Source organism: Manacus candei, unplaced genomic scaffold (assembly GCF_025592945.1).
Source record: "Manacus candei isolate 608988 ecotype Guabito, Panama unplaced genomic scaffold, ASM2559294v1 h1tg000033l, whole genome shotgun sequence".
NCBI lineage: Eukaryota > Metazoa > Chordata > Aves > Passeriformes > Pipridae > Manacus > Manacus candei.
The window spans coordinates 7405103-7423283 of NW_026138081.1; the positions used below are offsets into that span (position 1 = coordinate 7405103).

An 18181-nucleotide genomic window follows, 5' to 3' on the forward strand; every position below is an offset into this window, starting at 1 on the left:
GGCAGAGGTGTACCTCTATGATTTTTGGGATAATCTGTCAGGTTTTCATTAATTATCGGAGTAATATACCAGAGCTGAATTTCACTTGGTATTGTGTATTGCGTTTAAAAAAACCCAACAACTGTGAGGAGAAAAAAAATAAAAATCAGACACTAAATTGAATCTATATAATCTTCTGAAAGTGAAAGTCTGACTAATTAAAACAGTGATAGGACACTAATTATAATATATATGAAGACATAATTATGTGTAGTTACTGTATTCTAAATGCAAACAATCTGAAGAAAATTGTAGATAAAAGCATATCAATGAGGAAATTACAATTTTAAGTACAATGGAGTCTCCCTAATTCACTGATGGGCAGTTAATTTTGTTAATTTCAAAGTTTGAAAATGAGCAAGTCGGGCCATGGTACATGATGATATTTTAAAGAAACATATTTTCTTTATTAAGCTAGTTTAGTTTTCATTTTGATGGTAATACTGACTAATGTACTAGTCAATATTGTGCAGCATATTTATAAATATGATGTGAGTGGTAGAAGACATCTCTACAGGATTTTCACTTTTATTTTGCCTAAGAAGTTGGGAAAGTGGCAGATTTTTTTGTGCAGATTATGAGGTATGTGAATTAGTAAGGTAAATTAGTGGGGTTCTACTGTACTCTATTCCTTCAGCCATAATGCTGGACACTGCAATGAAAGCAAAGAGCAGGGGAGACCAACAGAGTGGCTGCTGCTGTTGGAAAGGTGAGCTAAACATTTTAAGTAGTTTTACTTCTCTTTTATTTTATTATTTCTCGGTGTTCTTGTCATGTTCTGTATGTTTGGCTGCTTCTAATGTTTTTTGAGCTGACCTGTAATTTCAAAGAGAAAACAATTCCCAAGTTTCTGTATATATACACACACCAATGGTAGCATTTTCAGAAACAAATAGGTGATAATAACAGAAAATTCAATATTTCTGCTATTCCTTCTTTTGTAAAAACTCACCTGTTGCCTTTTGTTTTTCATTGCAGTGCCCTACAATGTAACTGAAGTAATTCTTCAATTTAAGTTGTTTAGAAGTTTTTGACAGTGTAACCCATATTTATAGAGTGCAGTGGTGATGGGGAGAAAGACAGTGGTTTTGTTTGTATGTAATAGTTCAAAATGACTGTTGTGTAGAGAGCAACCATACTGTTGGCGTTGCTTACTAATAAAATTTGTTAATATTTTCATTAAATGTGCTGTGTGCTTCTCCTTAAAGCTATCCTTCTAAGCTTCATTAGATTTGTTCAGCAGATCCTGCAAATACCCCAGGACAATGTAAAAGCATGTTCTCCAAAAACATAGTACTCTATTGGTAAAAACCGGTTCCATAGTTAAAGCTGACTGGTTGACTATTAGCTTTTTATAACCCTAATTTTACTTTCCCTGTTAAACTGTCTTTATCTCAACCCATGAGTTTTCTAGTTTCTTTGCTTTTGATTCTCTCCCCATCCTGCTGGGTGGACAGGTGGCTGTATGGGGCTTGGTTGCTGGCTGGGGTTCAACCACAGGAGGCTTTTGTTTGTTGTTTGTTATAGACAAGTTTGTTTGTTGTCAGTTCATTTTCTTCATGAGGAGTTATGGTGCCTCCCTAGACTTCTTACCTGAAAGAATAATCAAAGTAGAGAACTTAAAATGAGAAAACCATCTGAACTAATTCCATGCCATAGTTCCATACTAAAGGATCTCCCAGAGATGCCTGTCATGCCTGTCATTTCCTAGCGCATCTCAGTGTCATTTTCAGAGGTGTTGTTCATCTTTGTACTACCCATCTTAATGTCAGATTCCATGGTGATTTAGCACCATTCAGTTGTAGCTGCTTCTATCTGAATACTGTTTTGAAAAATGCAGATTTAATATAAAAAGCTTTTCAGAAGGTAGTATTAAAAAAAAAAAAAGGGGTTGCAACACTTGTAGTGCTTACTGTGTTTTTTGTTGCATTTTGGAGTGTCACATATGGACTATCTTTTTCAATAATTGAGGAGCAAGCAGTTTTCAACCCATTTCACTTTTTTTTTCCCAGTGGGATTTGTGGTAGCATGATTTTTCACCCTTGGATTAGATTGTATAAAATGACCTTTGGTTTGCAGCAGCCAGATAACAGTAATACTGATTTTGAAAGGAAAAAATAAAACTTCAAGGAGATATATTCTAATTCATCCACCAAGAGTATGATGGAATCTAGGAAACTGCTTCTGTAGGTATTAATGTCATCTTAATTCCCACATTTTTGTATCCATCAGAATCCCTTTTTCATGAAAAGCTTAAGCTTTTGAAGTCAGTAAGCAACAGCAGTTTTCATATGAACTACTGCTGCAGGATGCACTGATTTTTACATAACAAATAATTAAGAAGGGAAACAAATATTTCATGTGAATCATCAGTTAGGTTTTCCTCGTTTATTAACCTGGGGTCCCAGCCAGTGATATGTTATTTGGGTCATCCATTCCATCTGACTCAAACTTTCAATATAAAAGAGGGCATGAAGTTAAAGAGCAGGTGAATTCCACCAGTTTTTCAAACTCGGCATACATTGCTATAAACTTAGAAGCATATGTTTTGTGTTTATAAAAACTAGTATCAAATTTTCTCCTTATTCTTCCTGGTTTCCCTGGTACTTCTGTTTTTGCCTTTTTTACTTTTTTACATAAGCTTCTTTTCCCCCACTGCAGCTGAAATAGCCTTTTAAAGCCTCTCTGTAGAACTACATAATTTCTTCATGCAGTGATATCAGAACTCTATTTCAGAAAACAATGAAATGATACATTTCCAGTGTATTTCCCAAATATTTTAGTTGCAGTTGTCTTTATTTCCTTCCCTACAAAGGAAATGCACTTTCTAAGTCTTCTTTTTACACTGTATAGGTAGTAATCTGTTGTAAACTTAGTGAAGAGGGTTAGAATTGGTTATCAATGTAACACAACAGCTGTTAGAAAAGGACTAATCTTTTCTGGTATTCCATAATCATTATCCAGACTGTGATTTTAAAGTCAGCATTTTCTTTATGGGAAAATATTACCTCACTTTATAAACAGGGGTAAGAGTTCATTTCAGGAAATTAAGGAGCATTTTGAGGGACGGTTTTATGTAATGAAAATATGTTCAAGGTTTATTAGTCTGCCCCAGTGTCTGAACATTCAGTCTAAATGTAATACCTTTATTGGTCATCTTAAAGACCCAGAGGTTTTACATTCTCTTGGGTTATTCAGTCAGCACAGACAATTTCCCATTTGTTCCAGGTATTAGCCTTAAAATTAATAAGTTGCAGTTGCAGTTTTCTTATTATAGTGTCATTTTACTACATTCTACTTCAGTTGGTGAATCTTCAAAACTGAAAGGAAAATAGATTAACATAAAATCTAAAGCAAAACCAAAGCTTTGCACACTTTTTCATGCTACAAATAGTTCTTTCTCAGAAATACTACTGGATAATAAAACATTTTTAACTGCTGATTTTGAAATAGATTAATTTCAACAAAGTTGTCCTGTCTTGCAGCTGTCTGAATGACTCTTCTTGTGAGGAGCTAACTTCAAAGAGAGAGGAATATGTCTGTTTTATCTCAGTAATAAGATATTTGTAAAATGTATGAATATATTGAAGACAGTAGAGAAGTGCTGCAGTTCATTAAGTTGTATGATCTGACACTATAACCTGGGTAGAACGTAAAAGGCAGAAACAAACACTTATTGCAGCTTGTAAGTTTCTGAATGATGAAAGCCAAGTAATGACAAATGTGTATCGTAGTGCTCCTTGGAAGGGTGTAGAATAATTCACACTTGTTTAAAAAGGAAAGCATATGTAATTTTATATTTTCTATTCAATTTACTTAGCCTTGTTTTATTAGCTAAAGAACTTGAAGTCTCAGTTAAATATGTCATAAAAACTTAAAACTTTTCAGCCAAGACCTTAAATGCAAATGGCATATGCTAGATGTAGGTAGTACCATCATTATGTCTTAGAGTGCAGATGAAATGTATCTATTGTGCCACATTGTCGCTTCAAGAGCAAGTAGAAAAAGGTATAACTCTTGCAGATAAGGTCTTTGGAAATGTGTTCAGTCTATTAACATATAGTTCAGTATTTATAGTGGGTAGGTTTGGATCTGGGTTTGTTTGTTTGTTTGTTTGTTTGTTTTTCCTGTTCTTGATTTGTACTCATTGAAGATCTGGAGGTTTAGGTTGAATATTAGAAAAAGGTTCTTCACCCAGAGTGTATTTGGTCACTGGCACAGGCTCCTCAAGGAAGTGGTCACAGCACCAAGCCTGAGAGAGTTCAAAAAGCTTTTGGATGATACTCTCAGGCAGATGCTGTGACTCTTGGGGATGGTCCTGTGCAGGGCTAGGGGTTAGACTCCGTGATCCTTGTGGGTCGCTTCGAACTTTGCATGTTCTGTGGTTCTGTGATGTTTTGACCAATTATACTTTTGTGAAAGCTTGAACAGTGTTACATGTGTAGCTGGGAATGGGATAAGGAATATGGAAAATTGGATAAAAGTATGTGTGTGTATAGGCTTCTGAAACTAAATTTTACATGTTAGGGACATTATTAGGATACAGGTATTTGGGGTAGATGTAGAATTAAACGAGAGTGGAAGTTGATAAGGGAACACTGATGGGTGGGAGGAGCCTTGTCTGGTGAGGGAGAAGATTGGAAGAGAGAAAATTTAGTGTGGGAAGGAGAATAAAAACTTCTGGGGATGATGTAGGCTTTTGAAAGAAAGAAGGATGAAACTTGGACAAGAAAATACATTGTTGGAGAGAGGAAACCAACAATTGAATTAATAGTGTGGATAAGAATGAATTACTCCAAAACAGGGTAATTAGAATTTAATTGTGGGGAGACTCTAATCATCAAGCAAATACATTTAGCAGGATGCAAATTTAGTATATTTATGAGATTTATAGTCTGCTGTTTATTGCTTTTCGAGAGTGCAGTACCTACCATTTTGTTTGCCATTGTCTTAGAGATAGCTAAAGTAAATAGTACTAGCATCTGTTTGTTTTTTTTTTCTTGAGACAAAGAATAAATGATTCTTTTTGGATGTAAACCTAACTTCATACAGCCTTCAATTTCTGTGTCTCTATTTACATGGTGAAAATGGAAAGTGAAGGTGTCAGCTGTGGTACAGAAATAGAAAACCTTGAGGGACAAAATCTGAAGGACATTTGCATTCTTAACATCATCAGTACTGCAGATAGCAGTTGTCATCACTCTTCTTTTAAAGTGAACATTAGCCACAGCTGTTCTTTGAGGTACTATTAAATTTAATATAAAGAAAGCAAAATAAAAGAAAAAAAGAAGCCTATGGTCTTTGCTGTTAGAGAGATTAACCTTTGAAAAATAATTTTAGGTCATAATTCTTTAAAAATCTACAAATTCAAATGTCATGTATTATCACAGGCCTGAGTTTTGTGGTCTTTTATTTGTGTGGATTGCAAATTCTAAATAACTACATTGTATTTGTTTTACAAAGAAGATACTGTAACATATGCAAGCTGATGTGACAAAGCTAGGGAGTACCAATTAAAAACCTATCCACGAGTAGGTGATGTTTAGATTAAACCTTTTTCTCTCAAACATCAGTGTTTTTCTACTCAGTATACATGTTTCACTGACTGGCAGGCTAGAGAATTGTTCAGATCAACAGCCAATCCCCTTTGTCAGATGATTTGGACTCACCAGAGGTAATTGAAGGAGAAAGCTCCTTTTTGTTCGATTTGGTACTTAGTTTGAAAGGTGGGCTTCCTCTTGAGAGTATCCTGATTAGTGGGTTGAAATGTGTTCTGAGGAGACTCTTTTGTGTATGGAACTGTTGTATTTTTGATAAATAAAGTTTTTTAGGTCAAAGGGAGAGTTAGCCTATAACTGCACTCCTCATCTCCCCACCTTTCTCCTGTCCTTCCCAGTGACTAGATTTTAGGTCATCCTTGAGTTGTTATTTAAACAAAACAAAGAGCTTCATCAGAGTTCTCACCATCATAGGGTTTTTTTTAGCATGACCTTAATTTCAAGTGTCTAAATTTTTCTGTATTTATTTGCAAATAAGTAAAAAAATAAAAATTGCATTCTTTTTAACATACATTAAGGAAGTTTACAGTATTTTACATCTAACTCTATAGTTTGTTATTTTTTTTAGCCTGGAAATTTGAAATCTTAAACATTACCAAACTGGGAATTCCTGCTTCGAGAACAGCTAGAAAATGTAGTACTTTTTTTTTCTGATATGTTTGGTATTAAAGCAGTCACAAAACTTACTCTCTGAACACTGACAAAAGTATTCCAATCCAAAGATGATAGCATATCAACCTAAATTTTCTAAGGCATTACTCATGCTCTTTACTGGTGACCTGTCAGTAACAAAAATTGTCTCTGACTTCTACTAAAGCAGAAGATACACCAGCTGCTGTACAGTCTGACTGTTAGAAAAATGCAGTGAAAGCAATTGTGAATGCAAATGTTTAGGTCTTTTTATTGTCTAGGGAAGCAGTTACAAATCTGTTCAGATCAAACAATGAACATATTATTCTATTCAGGTGTTTATGTACAAAATCAGCTAAGTGGTCTTTGCCTTTCTTCACTGCCCTCAGGTTCTGAGGATTTCCAGCAAATTTTATCTTCAAATTTCACTTTAGGGTGACAGGTGGTATCCTAGAAATGTACTTTAAGAAGCTGAATTCTTAAAAAAACCCCAAAACAAACACAAAGCCCCAAACAAACAAGAACCCATAAAAAAAAAATGAAAACAACCCCCCCCAGAAAACCCAACCCTGCACAGAATGCTACACAGAAATGTGTTGGTAGATAACAAAGCAGAGCATTGTATCTATTTTGAAAGCTTTGGAAGTCTTTTGTTCTTCAGTTAAGTACAGGGAGAGAAAGTATAATTTCCTCGTATATTCATATTTTCATTTTGTTTTTTACTTGTGAAAATTTGGGAATGGTTATACATTTGATTTGCATGATGTTTCTTTTTAATAATATTCTTGATTATCTTGATTGCTGAGCAAGACTAGAGAACACCTCCATCTTATTCTGCCTTACCTCCTGTCATCTTGGCAGAAGAATTGCAGATTGTTTATTTCTGTGTTTGGAAGAGAACATTGTTTTTATGGTACTGAAAGAGTGGAAGCTATATCCATTAAATGCTTTTTATGATGGGAAAAAAGGTGGGATAGTGGGATTTTAAGAAGTGGAGGAGCAATAGTGAAGCTACACTGCTGTAAGCAAAACTATCACTGCAAATCTTTTGTCCTCTCTGAAGACAATTTGGATTCACAGACTGTTTAAAGATGGATTGCTTATATATGCTTCTCAATCTTCTTTTCAAGTAAGTGCTTTTATAGCAAACATTGATATAACTTTAAGAAAAAAAAGACTCAGAAGTGGTCCACAGATAGTATTGACTAAAACCAGTGCAGTTTTCTTTGTTTGCCTCAGTGCCAGGATTTGTGTTAGTAACTATTGAATGATACCTTGACTGCATGAATTTATTATGAATAAGAATCTGTATACTGGAAGTTGTTCAAGAATAGTTACTGAACATTGCATTCAGATTAAAATTCGGATTGAAATGAGACCTCTTATTAAGTTTAATTGATTGACCATCTCTCTTTGCTTCTCTTCAGCACTTTGTGCAAGAATTCAAGAGCTGGGACTGTAAATAAGTAATAGATTTGTACTGAACTTGCTGTAAATAAGCAGAAAGACATAGAATGAACAAGAATTCATAAGCAAAGGAATATTTAAAAATGTTAGTGTGTAAATCTTAATTTATTTGAATAATGTTGTTGCACTGATTGTGTGTTTTGCAATTAGCAAAATCAGTTCAGCTATTATGGCACAAATAAATGTAAAAGAAGGAGCAATGGGCACGTATGTGATATAATTCAGCCAAATTAGAATGCAGTAAGCTCCTGAAATTAGAGTTGAAAACTATTTACTGTATGTTCTTTGTTTGTAAAATAAATATTTTTATTAATAAATAATGATTAAAAAGTAGTGTTGGAAGAGGGGACGGGAGTAATTTTTTGGAAACCTGACTATCCCTTCCTATGATAGCCCACTTCTGACTTTCCATGTTTATTAAATTAAATTTTGTACATTTTGCTAAAGAAATGATCTAAAGATCATTTTTAGAACTATATTTTTAGAACTATATTTTCAGTTTTTCTTCACTGAATTTGCATCAGTCAGACTACATTATATATACTTCTGGAAATAGGTGAGGTTTGCAAAATTCCATTCTAAATTCTGAACTAAGCATTTGATAGTTAATAGCTTTTTAAAAAGTGGACTACTTGAAAAAAAAGCTTGTTTCAGTAAATGAAGTTCCGCTGAAGAGTCTAAGATGACATATTACAGCAGTATATTGTCTTTAAAACTTTCAGTTTTATAGAAAAGAAGTTACTGTATAATATCACAGTCATTCAGTGCACGATGTAAACATATAAGGTCTTTTTTCAAAAGGCTATAAATGCTCCTTTAATTTTTTTCTCTTATGTCCTCTAAGTCATCAAAGACTGGAACCTACTTATTTTTTTTGCTTAAATACCAATGTTGGTTATTTACTGAAGAGACTAAGTCAAGAGCCCTTTGTTTAATTGGTATATAAGTAATTTGCATGAGTTGAAAGAATGATGACATTAGTCATTTGAGGTTCCATTTCTGAATTAGTGATAATTTTATAGGGAAGAAAAGGGAGTTAGTTTGGAGAGATTTGTGCAGACATTATTTTTAATAGATTACAATAACTATTAAACTGTTAGGTTTCCCAAGTTTTTGAAGTAATGCATTGCTATGATGCAGGTACCAGTGACAGATCTATGCAGCTGTAATGATATATCTGTGTTATACCTACCAGTGTAACACTAATTATTGTCTGCCATAACCTCCTTCAAGGACACAGAGGGATATTACTTAAGGCACAATCTTATAGAGTATATATGTAGCATTTTCAGCATCCACTGAACATGATCCTTGCAAGTTTGGTTGTATTACTGACACACAGACAGCTGGTGTCTAGTGTGTGATAGTACAAGGTCAAAAAGACAGACAGTGAGTTAATGCAAAAAATTGAAAAAGAGCATTATCAATTGACTTGGTGACAAAAGTAGAATGGATATATGAATTTCATGAGGTCTGACGTTGTTTTGTAACATGTCAATTGAATAATCTTGCAACAGTGAAATAAAAAACTTTAGAAAATCATGTGTGGTTATTTGAGAGTAAGATTCCTTGTGACCTGGCGTTTGGGGTAAAAAATAAAATATAATACACAATATTAATGTCCCACCTGAAGGAACAGTTGAGAAATAGTTGAGATATGAAAAATGATTATAATAAAATACTTTGTAATTGTTAGGGTCTATTGGGGGTTTTTTCTACTTTCCTGTAGTGTGCAGAACACTGATATTGTTTCGAAACAATCATTAAACAATTTAACTTAGAAATTTAATTTAAGCAGTCTGAAATGTCCTGTATAGCTGTTCTGTATTCTGATTCAGCAGTTCCTTTATTTTCTGTAGAACTAATAGATGCTCAGGGGAATAGGCTGTAACAGCCTTAAAAAAAAACAAAACAAAACCAAACAAAAAAAAAAAAGAGAAATCATTTTTCTGCTGAGATTCGATCTTATTTTTGAAAAAAATTATTCTATGAATGGTGAAACTTATTATTTTGTGCTTCCCTTATGCCCTCCAAATTTCTTAGTATTTGCAGCATCATACTACGCCCTCCTTCCCTGATCAATACATGGTTGCACTTTTGGGACTAGGCATGTACTTACTTGCCATCTAAAATTAATGCTGGTTGACCAACTCAGTGGTGTCTCTTAAGATGGATGTGAACCATTTTAATTGAATTTTAGCTGTCTGTCTCTGTGTCAATTTACTAATTTGAGTTCTGTCTTTAATCACCAATTTTCATTAAACTTGCAGGAACTGGAAGTCTTTGAGAGCTGTGCTATTTGTCTGAAATTAAAAGCTATTGTGGTGGAAAGACAGATGGTTTGGTCCAGTAAGATTTGTGATGAAAATAGAAACAAACCAAAATTGAACTGGAAACTTTAGTTTCCAGTTCTTTCTGAGCTGTGAGCTAAATTCTCTGCTAAGTTATGAAAAATTATTTTGTATAGTTTAAGAAGGCAAATTTGTTATTTTATTGTTGTAGTTTAACCTCAGCCTCTTGCTAATTTCCCTCACCCCTCTTCTGCCCCTGTGGGATGGAGAATTGGAAAGAGGGTATGTTTATGTACATTAGCTTGCTTGAGATGTTTTGCTTTCCATTCATAGTTGAAATAAGTCTACTACTTGAAATAGTCTACCTCTGGATTTATGCAGCTCTTTAATATATGGTGTAATCGTTATCATTATAAATACTTAATAAGACGTACAAAATAATTAAAAATTAAGGTATTGGTTCTCCTATCAGAACTCTGCTAAGAGCACAGAACTTCCCATAGTGCAGAACAATGGTAAAATTTTGAGTTACAGAGATAAATAAAACAATATTCTGCCCTCTGGGGAAATTCTCTGCCAGGGCATAGCTGGTTTATGTAGAGTCTTCCTCCTACAGTAATCTCTGCTTCAGCTCATGGTATAAGAGGAAGAAGAAAGACTGCATGGGGCAAAACAAAAATAGACATGGCAGCTTTATCCTGTGTGTTTTTTCACTGCAGCAAGTTCGAGACAGATACTTAGTAGGTTGTTACCATCTCCAGCCCACCAGACTTTTTGTTTGCTCATGAATCAGCTTTGGAACGATCGTCATTTTCAGCTTAGTGCATCACATTGCCTGAGTAAATACTCCAGATTGAAAACTGAGTAGCTCAGGAGCTTGGCTTGTGTATCAAATACTGCTGTCTTAGAAATGGTGATGCTCTTTATAGCACATGTAGTAGGAGTTGATTTTCATTTGTCAACACGTCTGTTAGAACTCACAATAGCAAAATTTAATTGCACTGTTTAGATGTTAACTCAGATTGTTACCCAGCTTCTGGTAGCATAGGATCACACAGCTGCAATCAGTTTTTGGAAATCACATTTCTTTAGGTAGATCGGAGTCTAAGTAACGTGTTATACCAATAACTATAGGAAATGGGTTGATAAAGACTTATAAGTGCGAGTACTCAATTATTAGTGTCTGATGTGGATTTTAAGATAGAGCTGACTGTGTGGGTTTGAAGAACTGTATATGTAGTGAAAACTAATTAAGATGTATAATACATTTTTATGGCAATCGTATTTCAACTGCTTCATCTTTCCTTACCAAGAAGATCCCTGAATTTTTCATCTATTTTTAACTGGTGCTAAAGCATGCTGGGCATTACAGTAGATTGCAAAGCCTGTATCCCCCAGAAAGGTGGGGTTGGAATGTGAGTTGATGAAGCTATTTGGTATGAAAAAATGTTTGAAAAAATCAGAACTGTGCGTAGTTCCAATCATGGAAATATATTCCTGGTGGGCATAAGAACTAGGAAATGGACTTTTTAAAGAGGAAAGATAAAAAAGGAGGATTCTTCTGCCTTTAACAAAGGAAAATAGGGGTAACATAGGTGGCTACTTCTCTACTCACCCCCCCATGTGCTTTTGAACTCGACTTTAGAGGCAGCACTGCTGGCTTCTCAGTGCAAAACCTAGAGGTACTAAAGAATACTCAGTCATTGCCTGATTGATAGGGAGAACCATAGTGTGTGTGAGATATAATGTAAAGAATCAGTATTGGTTTATTTTTTCATGTTTATTGTCTATTTTGCATGAATGCAATAAGTTAAATTTTTGCTCTGTGTAATGTTTCCAATGTTGTCCAGAACAATAAACCCAGAGCATTTATCTGGAGACACTGAACTAAGGAGAGTGATTTGCTTCCACCACACCCCTCCAAAGAAGCCACATTTGCAGACAGGTTTGTAAGCATAGTGTCTCCCAGGAATCTGCAAACTTGTGTGCTTAGAGGAAATAGTTCACTTTTCTAGGAACTCCTATTTTCCTGCATCTAGTTTATCTGAGACATTGTCAAGAGTTTCCAGGGCAGGGCCACCTGCAAAGAAATCTGATGTTACATTTAGAAGTACCTTTATGAGTAGAAAAATTCACCATGGTCATCAAATCTGCTTCATGTGCATGTATCTTCAAAATAATTTATTTTAACCAAAATTCGAAGAGTTTAATGACAGTAATCAAAACCGAGACAATCCTGACTTTCAGATCACTGCCTGAGTTAATTATATTAGAAAAACTTTTTTTAATGTAAACTGACCCAAGCAAGGTACAAGTTTGTTGAAGCTTTGCAAAGTATGTTTTGGAGATGTCCTGAAACAAAATAAGATGATCAGTAATAGCAGAGGAGAATTTTTATTTGAAAAAAATGCAGTGAATCATCCATGAAGTTGCTGTTCTCGCCTATAGTATTTCTCTTTTGCTTCATGAGATGCTGTGAGATGCACGAAGAGTTCTGAAAGAGCAAATGCTCAGAAGTCTGTACGTTCTATTCTGAATTAGTCAAACTTGATTTAACCTACAGAACCATCATTCACTTTGATAGTGACATGATAGAGTTATTTTATTCTTGTTGTGGGACATTGTAATACCACTATTAAATGGTGACCATATGCGTTACTAATTTTATTGTGTCTTAAAATATAACAGACTTACATATGCTTTTAAGTCAGATTCATAGAAACTATACTTTAAGGCAAGAGGGAGTAAAATGATTTAGATATCCTCAAGTAAATAATTCAGAATTCGCTTCATGATAAGCTCATAGATAGAAGCACTATTCATGCTTTTTTTTTCTTCTTTTTTTTTTTTTACCCTTTCCCATCCAGGTGATTCTCAGATAATTGAAATCATCTTAGGACTAGTAGAGATGGCAGTGACTTTAACATTCAAAGGCATTTGAATAGGTACATAATGAAATTCCTCATATGGACTTTTCTCCCCCAGGACAGAACTGAAATAAGTCAGATTGTTAGGTTTTGTAAACTGAATGGGATAATTTAGTTTTCATATGACATTTCTTAGTCTTTTTTTTATTGCTTTGTCCAGCAACTGAAGCATTTTTGTCCTAGTTATCAAGTAGGAATTGAAGTTGTTATGCTAGAATAAAAGCCTCATTTCATCCTAATTTTCATATTTTTCATTATTTTCAGAAGAATGGAAATATTTAACTTAGTAAAACTGAATATAGTCATTCCTTTTTAAAATTCATACCAGAGACTGAAGATAGTAAGCATTTGATTTCATCTTCTGAAACTATATGCTCTTGAGATCTATGTAATTTGTATTTTCAACTGTTTTAAAGTTAAGCTCTCAGTGCCCTTTTGGAGAAGTGCTATTCATTAAACTGCATCTTTTTGTAAATTTATGTGTATTTTGATTGTCTTGGCAGTGATACTATATCATTCTTACTTGCATGGTTTGCCAACCTGCACAACTACTAAGAAGGAGATTTAAATGCTTTTTTTGAAAAATTTATTTCTCCAACTACAATGTTGTTTCAATGCAGGATAATGTTCAATATATGATATAAGATGATATAAGGTTAAAGACAGTAACAAGACAGACAGACAATTGAGTCTGTCCTGCCTGAACATGACATGTGTTCCAAGCACCATTTAAACTTTATGATAACATGTGAATGCTAAGATTTATGGAATATCATCTGAGAACCTCTTCATGTTAAGAACATCCTAGAAGGTATTCTCTTAACTAACGCTGGTTCAACTCTCATCATACTACTCTAGCAGATGTTGATTATATGGACTGTTGAATCCTTTATTAAAGATGTTGCTGCATAATCCTGCTGGGTTCGATTGGCAGAGTTATTGACAGCAATAACAACTCCTGATTTATTTAAATGGTATTTCTGTATAGTGTCTGTTGGTGGATAAGAAAGAATTACACCTACATATATATATAGGTAGGGAGAGATGGAAGTGTTTTATCTTAATAATTTGTGTATTGTGGTTATATTTTTGTGTATATAAAACCAGACTTTTCAGTGTACTGGCCAAAGTTTTTTAAAATCTGAAGAATTATCGTGAGTCTTGGGCAAGCAGAGAGATCACCAATACCTCTTTAAATACAAGTCAGAGGTGAGATAGATAATTGAAGCTTTCTATGTTCATTGTTAGAAGAAACAAAAAGAAGTATTGATTGGGAAGATAAGAATGCATAAAAGAAAGCAAGTTTACCAGTCCTGGCAGTTCTGTCTACATAGAATGATTAATTAAGGAGGTAGCATGGATTGGATATCTACCTTAGGCAAAGTAATAACACCATGGTTTGATTTTTTTTTCTTTTTAAATTGTAAATATCTACTAATGATGACTGTTTTCAATTATATAATTCTTTCCGTAACGTTTTATTTGAAGAACAGAAACATGGGAAAATGTATTCTGTGATTATAAAACACCAATTGACTTATGATTGTATGATATCTAGACTGTAAGGGAGGAAATGGTTGTTTTCAGAAACTAGAAAAGAAAGAAACATTTTAAATTGATGCCTGTAGTGCAGCCTTTGCTATTTATTGCTCAGCCATAGCTTTGAGACTTACATGTGGCTTACTCTGCTCTTGGAATTTCTCAAAAAATTGGTTGGTTTGCTAGTTCAGAAAATAATTTGTGAAAATATTGCTAGCACATTTCAATAAATGACTGCTTGTATGGTCATACCACATAATATTGGTGTATTTTAGCTAAGAGGAAGAAGTTATGGTTTAGATCCTGTCAGAATTTAAACCCTCAAACTTCTTATCGTTAGAACTAAGAAATAGTTTCAGCATTGGAGAAAAAAGAAGAATATTTCTGCCATATGACTGTGATGAGGAATGAGGTAAACAGGACGTGATGCCTGTGGAGAACAAATACTGATGTCAATAGATCATAGTTTATAAACTATCACATACTTTAAAAAACTGTGACAAATGTCACTTGTATTTCCGCTGAGAACTTGTAGAAATACGGTAAACTGAAATAAAAGTCTCAAATGAGATATGTTGTAGCTCCATACTCACTTTGTAGATGCCAAGTTAAGTTGTCAGAGTGTTTATTTCTGACAATGAGAATCTTTTCTTTTTTATTCTTTGACAGCCACGAGCTGTCGCTGGTTTTCGAGGAACGGTACGATATGCATCAATCAACGCTCATAGAAACAGAGTGAGTATCTCAGCCTGTATCATACCCATCTCATACAGCTGAAATCAGTCAGTAATGAAGTTACTATTCATTTCCTATGCATTTATTATGTAGAAATTAATAGAAATTACAAATTTTGTGAAAGGATGATATACTTTACAGTAGTCGAGGATAGAAAAGTTCTTGGTGTAGAAATAATGGTTTTAATAGTTACTTTTGGTGTTCAGTTGTATTGTAAGTTAATAAACTAAAAAGGTGAAGTTACTGTTTTATGAAGTACATAATGTCCAGTACGTTGTCTTAACATCATACAGTAAATAAATCTGAATAAACAGCTCTCCCAGTGTAGACATTTGCAGTGTCATTTTAACACATTTCAACTTTTGTTGTTTCTCTATGGAAATTTACTTGTACGTTTCTCCTTAAAATAGTTGCTGGACTTAATGAAACTTGTTTTGCAGTGTAGATTATATTAAATTTTATAATATTTCAACTCTTGAGCAGTAAAGAATTTGTCTTCCCTCCTGTCTTAGGTATTTGTAATATACAGTAGAATAATATTTCTTTTTCACAGGAAATGGGTCGGCATGATGACCTTTGGTCTCTATTCTACATGTTGGTGGAATTTGTGGTTGGGCAACTGCCTTGGAGAAAAATAAAAGATAAGGTAAACCTGGAGGTGAAACCAAAGAACATGAGGGAAATATACTTCTGGATTCCGGGGAAATGCTGTGATAAAGATTCCGCTAAGACTCCTTGGTTCATTAATTTTTACCATGAGGTTTTCCAGTGTTTTCTAGTGCTAGTTCTTGTCCCTGGTGTCACGGTGTAAAAAGCACTCAAATTTTATGAACTGTTCTAGGCAGGAAGTAGGCTTACCTGTAGATTGAAAATGTTTTAAATAGCAAAAGTAAGTGTATATTGCCTCTTATTTCATTATTCCTGTTTTCACTTGAGTACTTTATTTCACCTATCACACCTATTTCACCTATCACACCTATCTCTTTTGATTACTTGTGAAATGGACCTTTCTTATTTGCTGGTGAACAAAAGTGAATTGGGCAATATGCAGTAGTGTTTAAGTCATATATCTTAGGTGAGGTATGCAAAGAAACATCATCTAATTAGCCTGTTATTACTTCTTGCAACTACTTCTGAAATTATACTGAAACCTGGTTACTCTCTGACGTGGTTTGTGTAGATGACAATGTGATATATAGGTGGTAACTCTTTTTTGGTTGATTTACTCATGTTACATGACCGGATAAACACCAAAAAATGACTGAACTTCAGATGATGCAACAGAATATTTAAATCTTTAAAACATACATTCTGGAAAAGTTGGAGTGTTTAATGACAGTCCTTGATATCAGTTAGCATTCAGACACAACACAAACACAGCAGAAAATTAAATGACTTTTCATATTGAATTTGAAGTTTGTACATTATTTTGCAAGTGTACTGGGAGCAATGACAGAATCTCTTATCTTTCTGTCTGATGTAGAATGGCCTTTCTCAGTACCATTCATTGTAATGTACTGACCTGTCTTTCTGGTTAGTAGTGTGTTGAATGGCTGTAACATAGAATGTAAATATGTTGTAGCAGAGAATGAAGATGTGGTAATGTTTGTTGTGTTACTTACTCCTAGGAGCAAGTGGGCTCCATTAAAGAAAGGTACGAACACAGACTTATGTTGAAACATCTTCCTCAAGAATTTAACGTCTTTCTGGATCACATTTCTAATTTAGATTACTTTACAAAGCCTGATTACCAGGTAAACACTTGTACTGTTTTATCTTTCTGTTTTATAAATATGAGAATTTTATACTGTTTCATCTTCAATTTGCTTTGATTTCATTGTGTAATCTTGGTAGTTATTATGGTTTGTGCCACCACAAAGTTACTTTAATGACCATCTACTGCCACAGAAACTTTGTGGTTCAGGTATGTCTTTTTTTTCCATTTGGGAAATGTAAGGCCATTAAGCTTCTAAAACAATTGACTAGATGCTTTTCAGTCAGTATTCTGTTAGGATACTCTGGTATCTAGTGGATGCTCTGTAAGTTAAATGGAGCAGATTGTTCTCTCACTGATAGTCATTTTGGCAGTTTTCCAAAGTCTGGAACTCAGCACCTACAGTTAGAGCACAACATGCACTCATGGTGGGTTTTTGATACCAAAGTACTGCCTACAGAGATCACCAGAAAACTAGTAATTTTTCTTTGTCTGAGAATATTGCCTGCTGAAATGAGCAGCCTCTACTCGGCCATAAGTTGGTATGTGCCAACAGGATATGCTGAAGAATGTATGTCTTACTCACTCAGTGTTGACCCATGATTGAACAATAAATAAAGATAGAATTTTTTTCTATACCAGTTTGTGGAAAGCATCAGAGGAATGCTGGGGAAAAGCAGGGAGGGAGAGACTTGAGAGGCTTTTCAGTCTCACAAACTGTAGGAGAAGTTGAACTGATTTAATAGCACACCACGACAAGTTGTCCCTGTGTTCCTTCCCTCGGGCTCCCAGAAACACACATTCCTGTTAGCTTCCCACTTGTACTATTTGTCTGCCTCTGTGCATTTGTTCGACTCACTAACTCAGCAACACCAGAGGGAATGATTTTCTGTTGGTGTTCAAGTTGAATTGGTTCAACTGAATAAATAAATAATTCTGACTAAGTCTGGAATTGTAACTTTGATAAGAATGATTCCTGTGCTTTGCATGGTAAGTTTAACAAAGAAATCAAGATATATTAGAATTTAAATAATTAAAAATCTCAAGGAATAGCTAATTTCCTGTTAGCAAGTGGACTTCTCTGAATGTACTGGTATGTTTTTCTGCACATATGCAAACCAGACAATCTTTGTACACTAACTTGAATGTAAAAAAACCCTCCTTATTAGAAATACAGAAAATGTTCAGCAATCCTGAAAAATAAATACCTTGGGTTTTTTATTCTTTTCTATTACAAATTTCCATGGAAATTGTCCTGTAGTTTACAATCAAGGAAGAAGA

At 34.3% G+C, this 18181-nt stretch overlaps 1 protein-coding gene across 6 annotated transcripts in view; it reads left to right on the plus strand.

Annotated features, from left to right (window-relative positions):
* Window positions 1–18181, plus strand: part of TTBK2 (tau tubulin kinase 2) — an 83057-nt gene that overhangs the window by 33844 nt on the left and 31032 nt on the right. For 2 of the 6 annotated variants that reach the window (XM_051791969.1, XM_051791971.1), the window contains exons 7-9: window positions 15121–15186; window positions 15740–15832; window positions 16815–16940. The exons of 1 other annotated variant lie outside the window; for it this stretch is intronic. In XM_051791969.1, coding sequence (XP_051647929.1) covers window positions 15121–15186; window positions 15740–15832; window positions 16815–16940 — 285 coding nt within the window. Of the gene's footprint in view, window positions 1–688; window positions 749–11347; window positions 14122–15120; window positions 15187–15739; window positions 15833–16814; window positions 16941–18181 lie in introns of those variants that run through there. 3 more of the 6 variants (XM_051791974.1, XM_051791973.1, XM_051791970.1) reach the window with 3 other exon arrangements.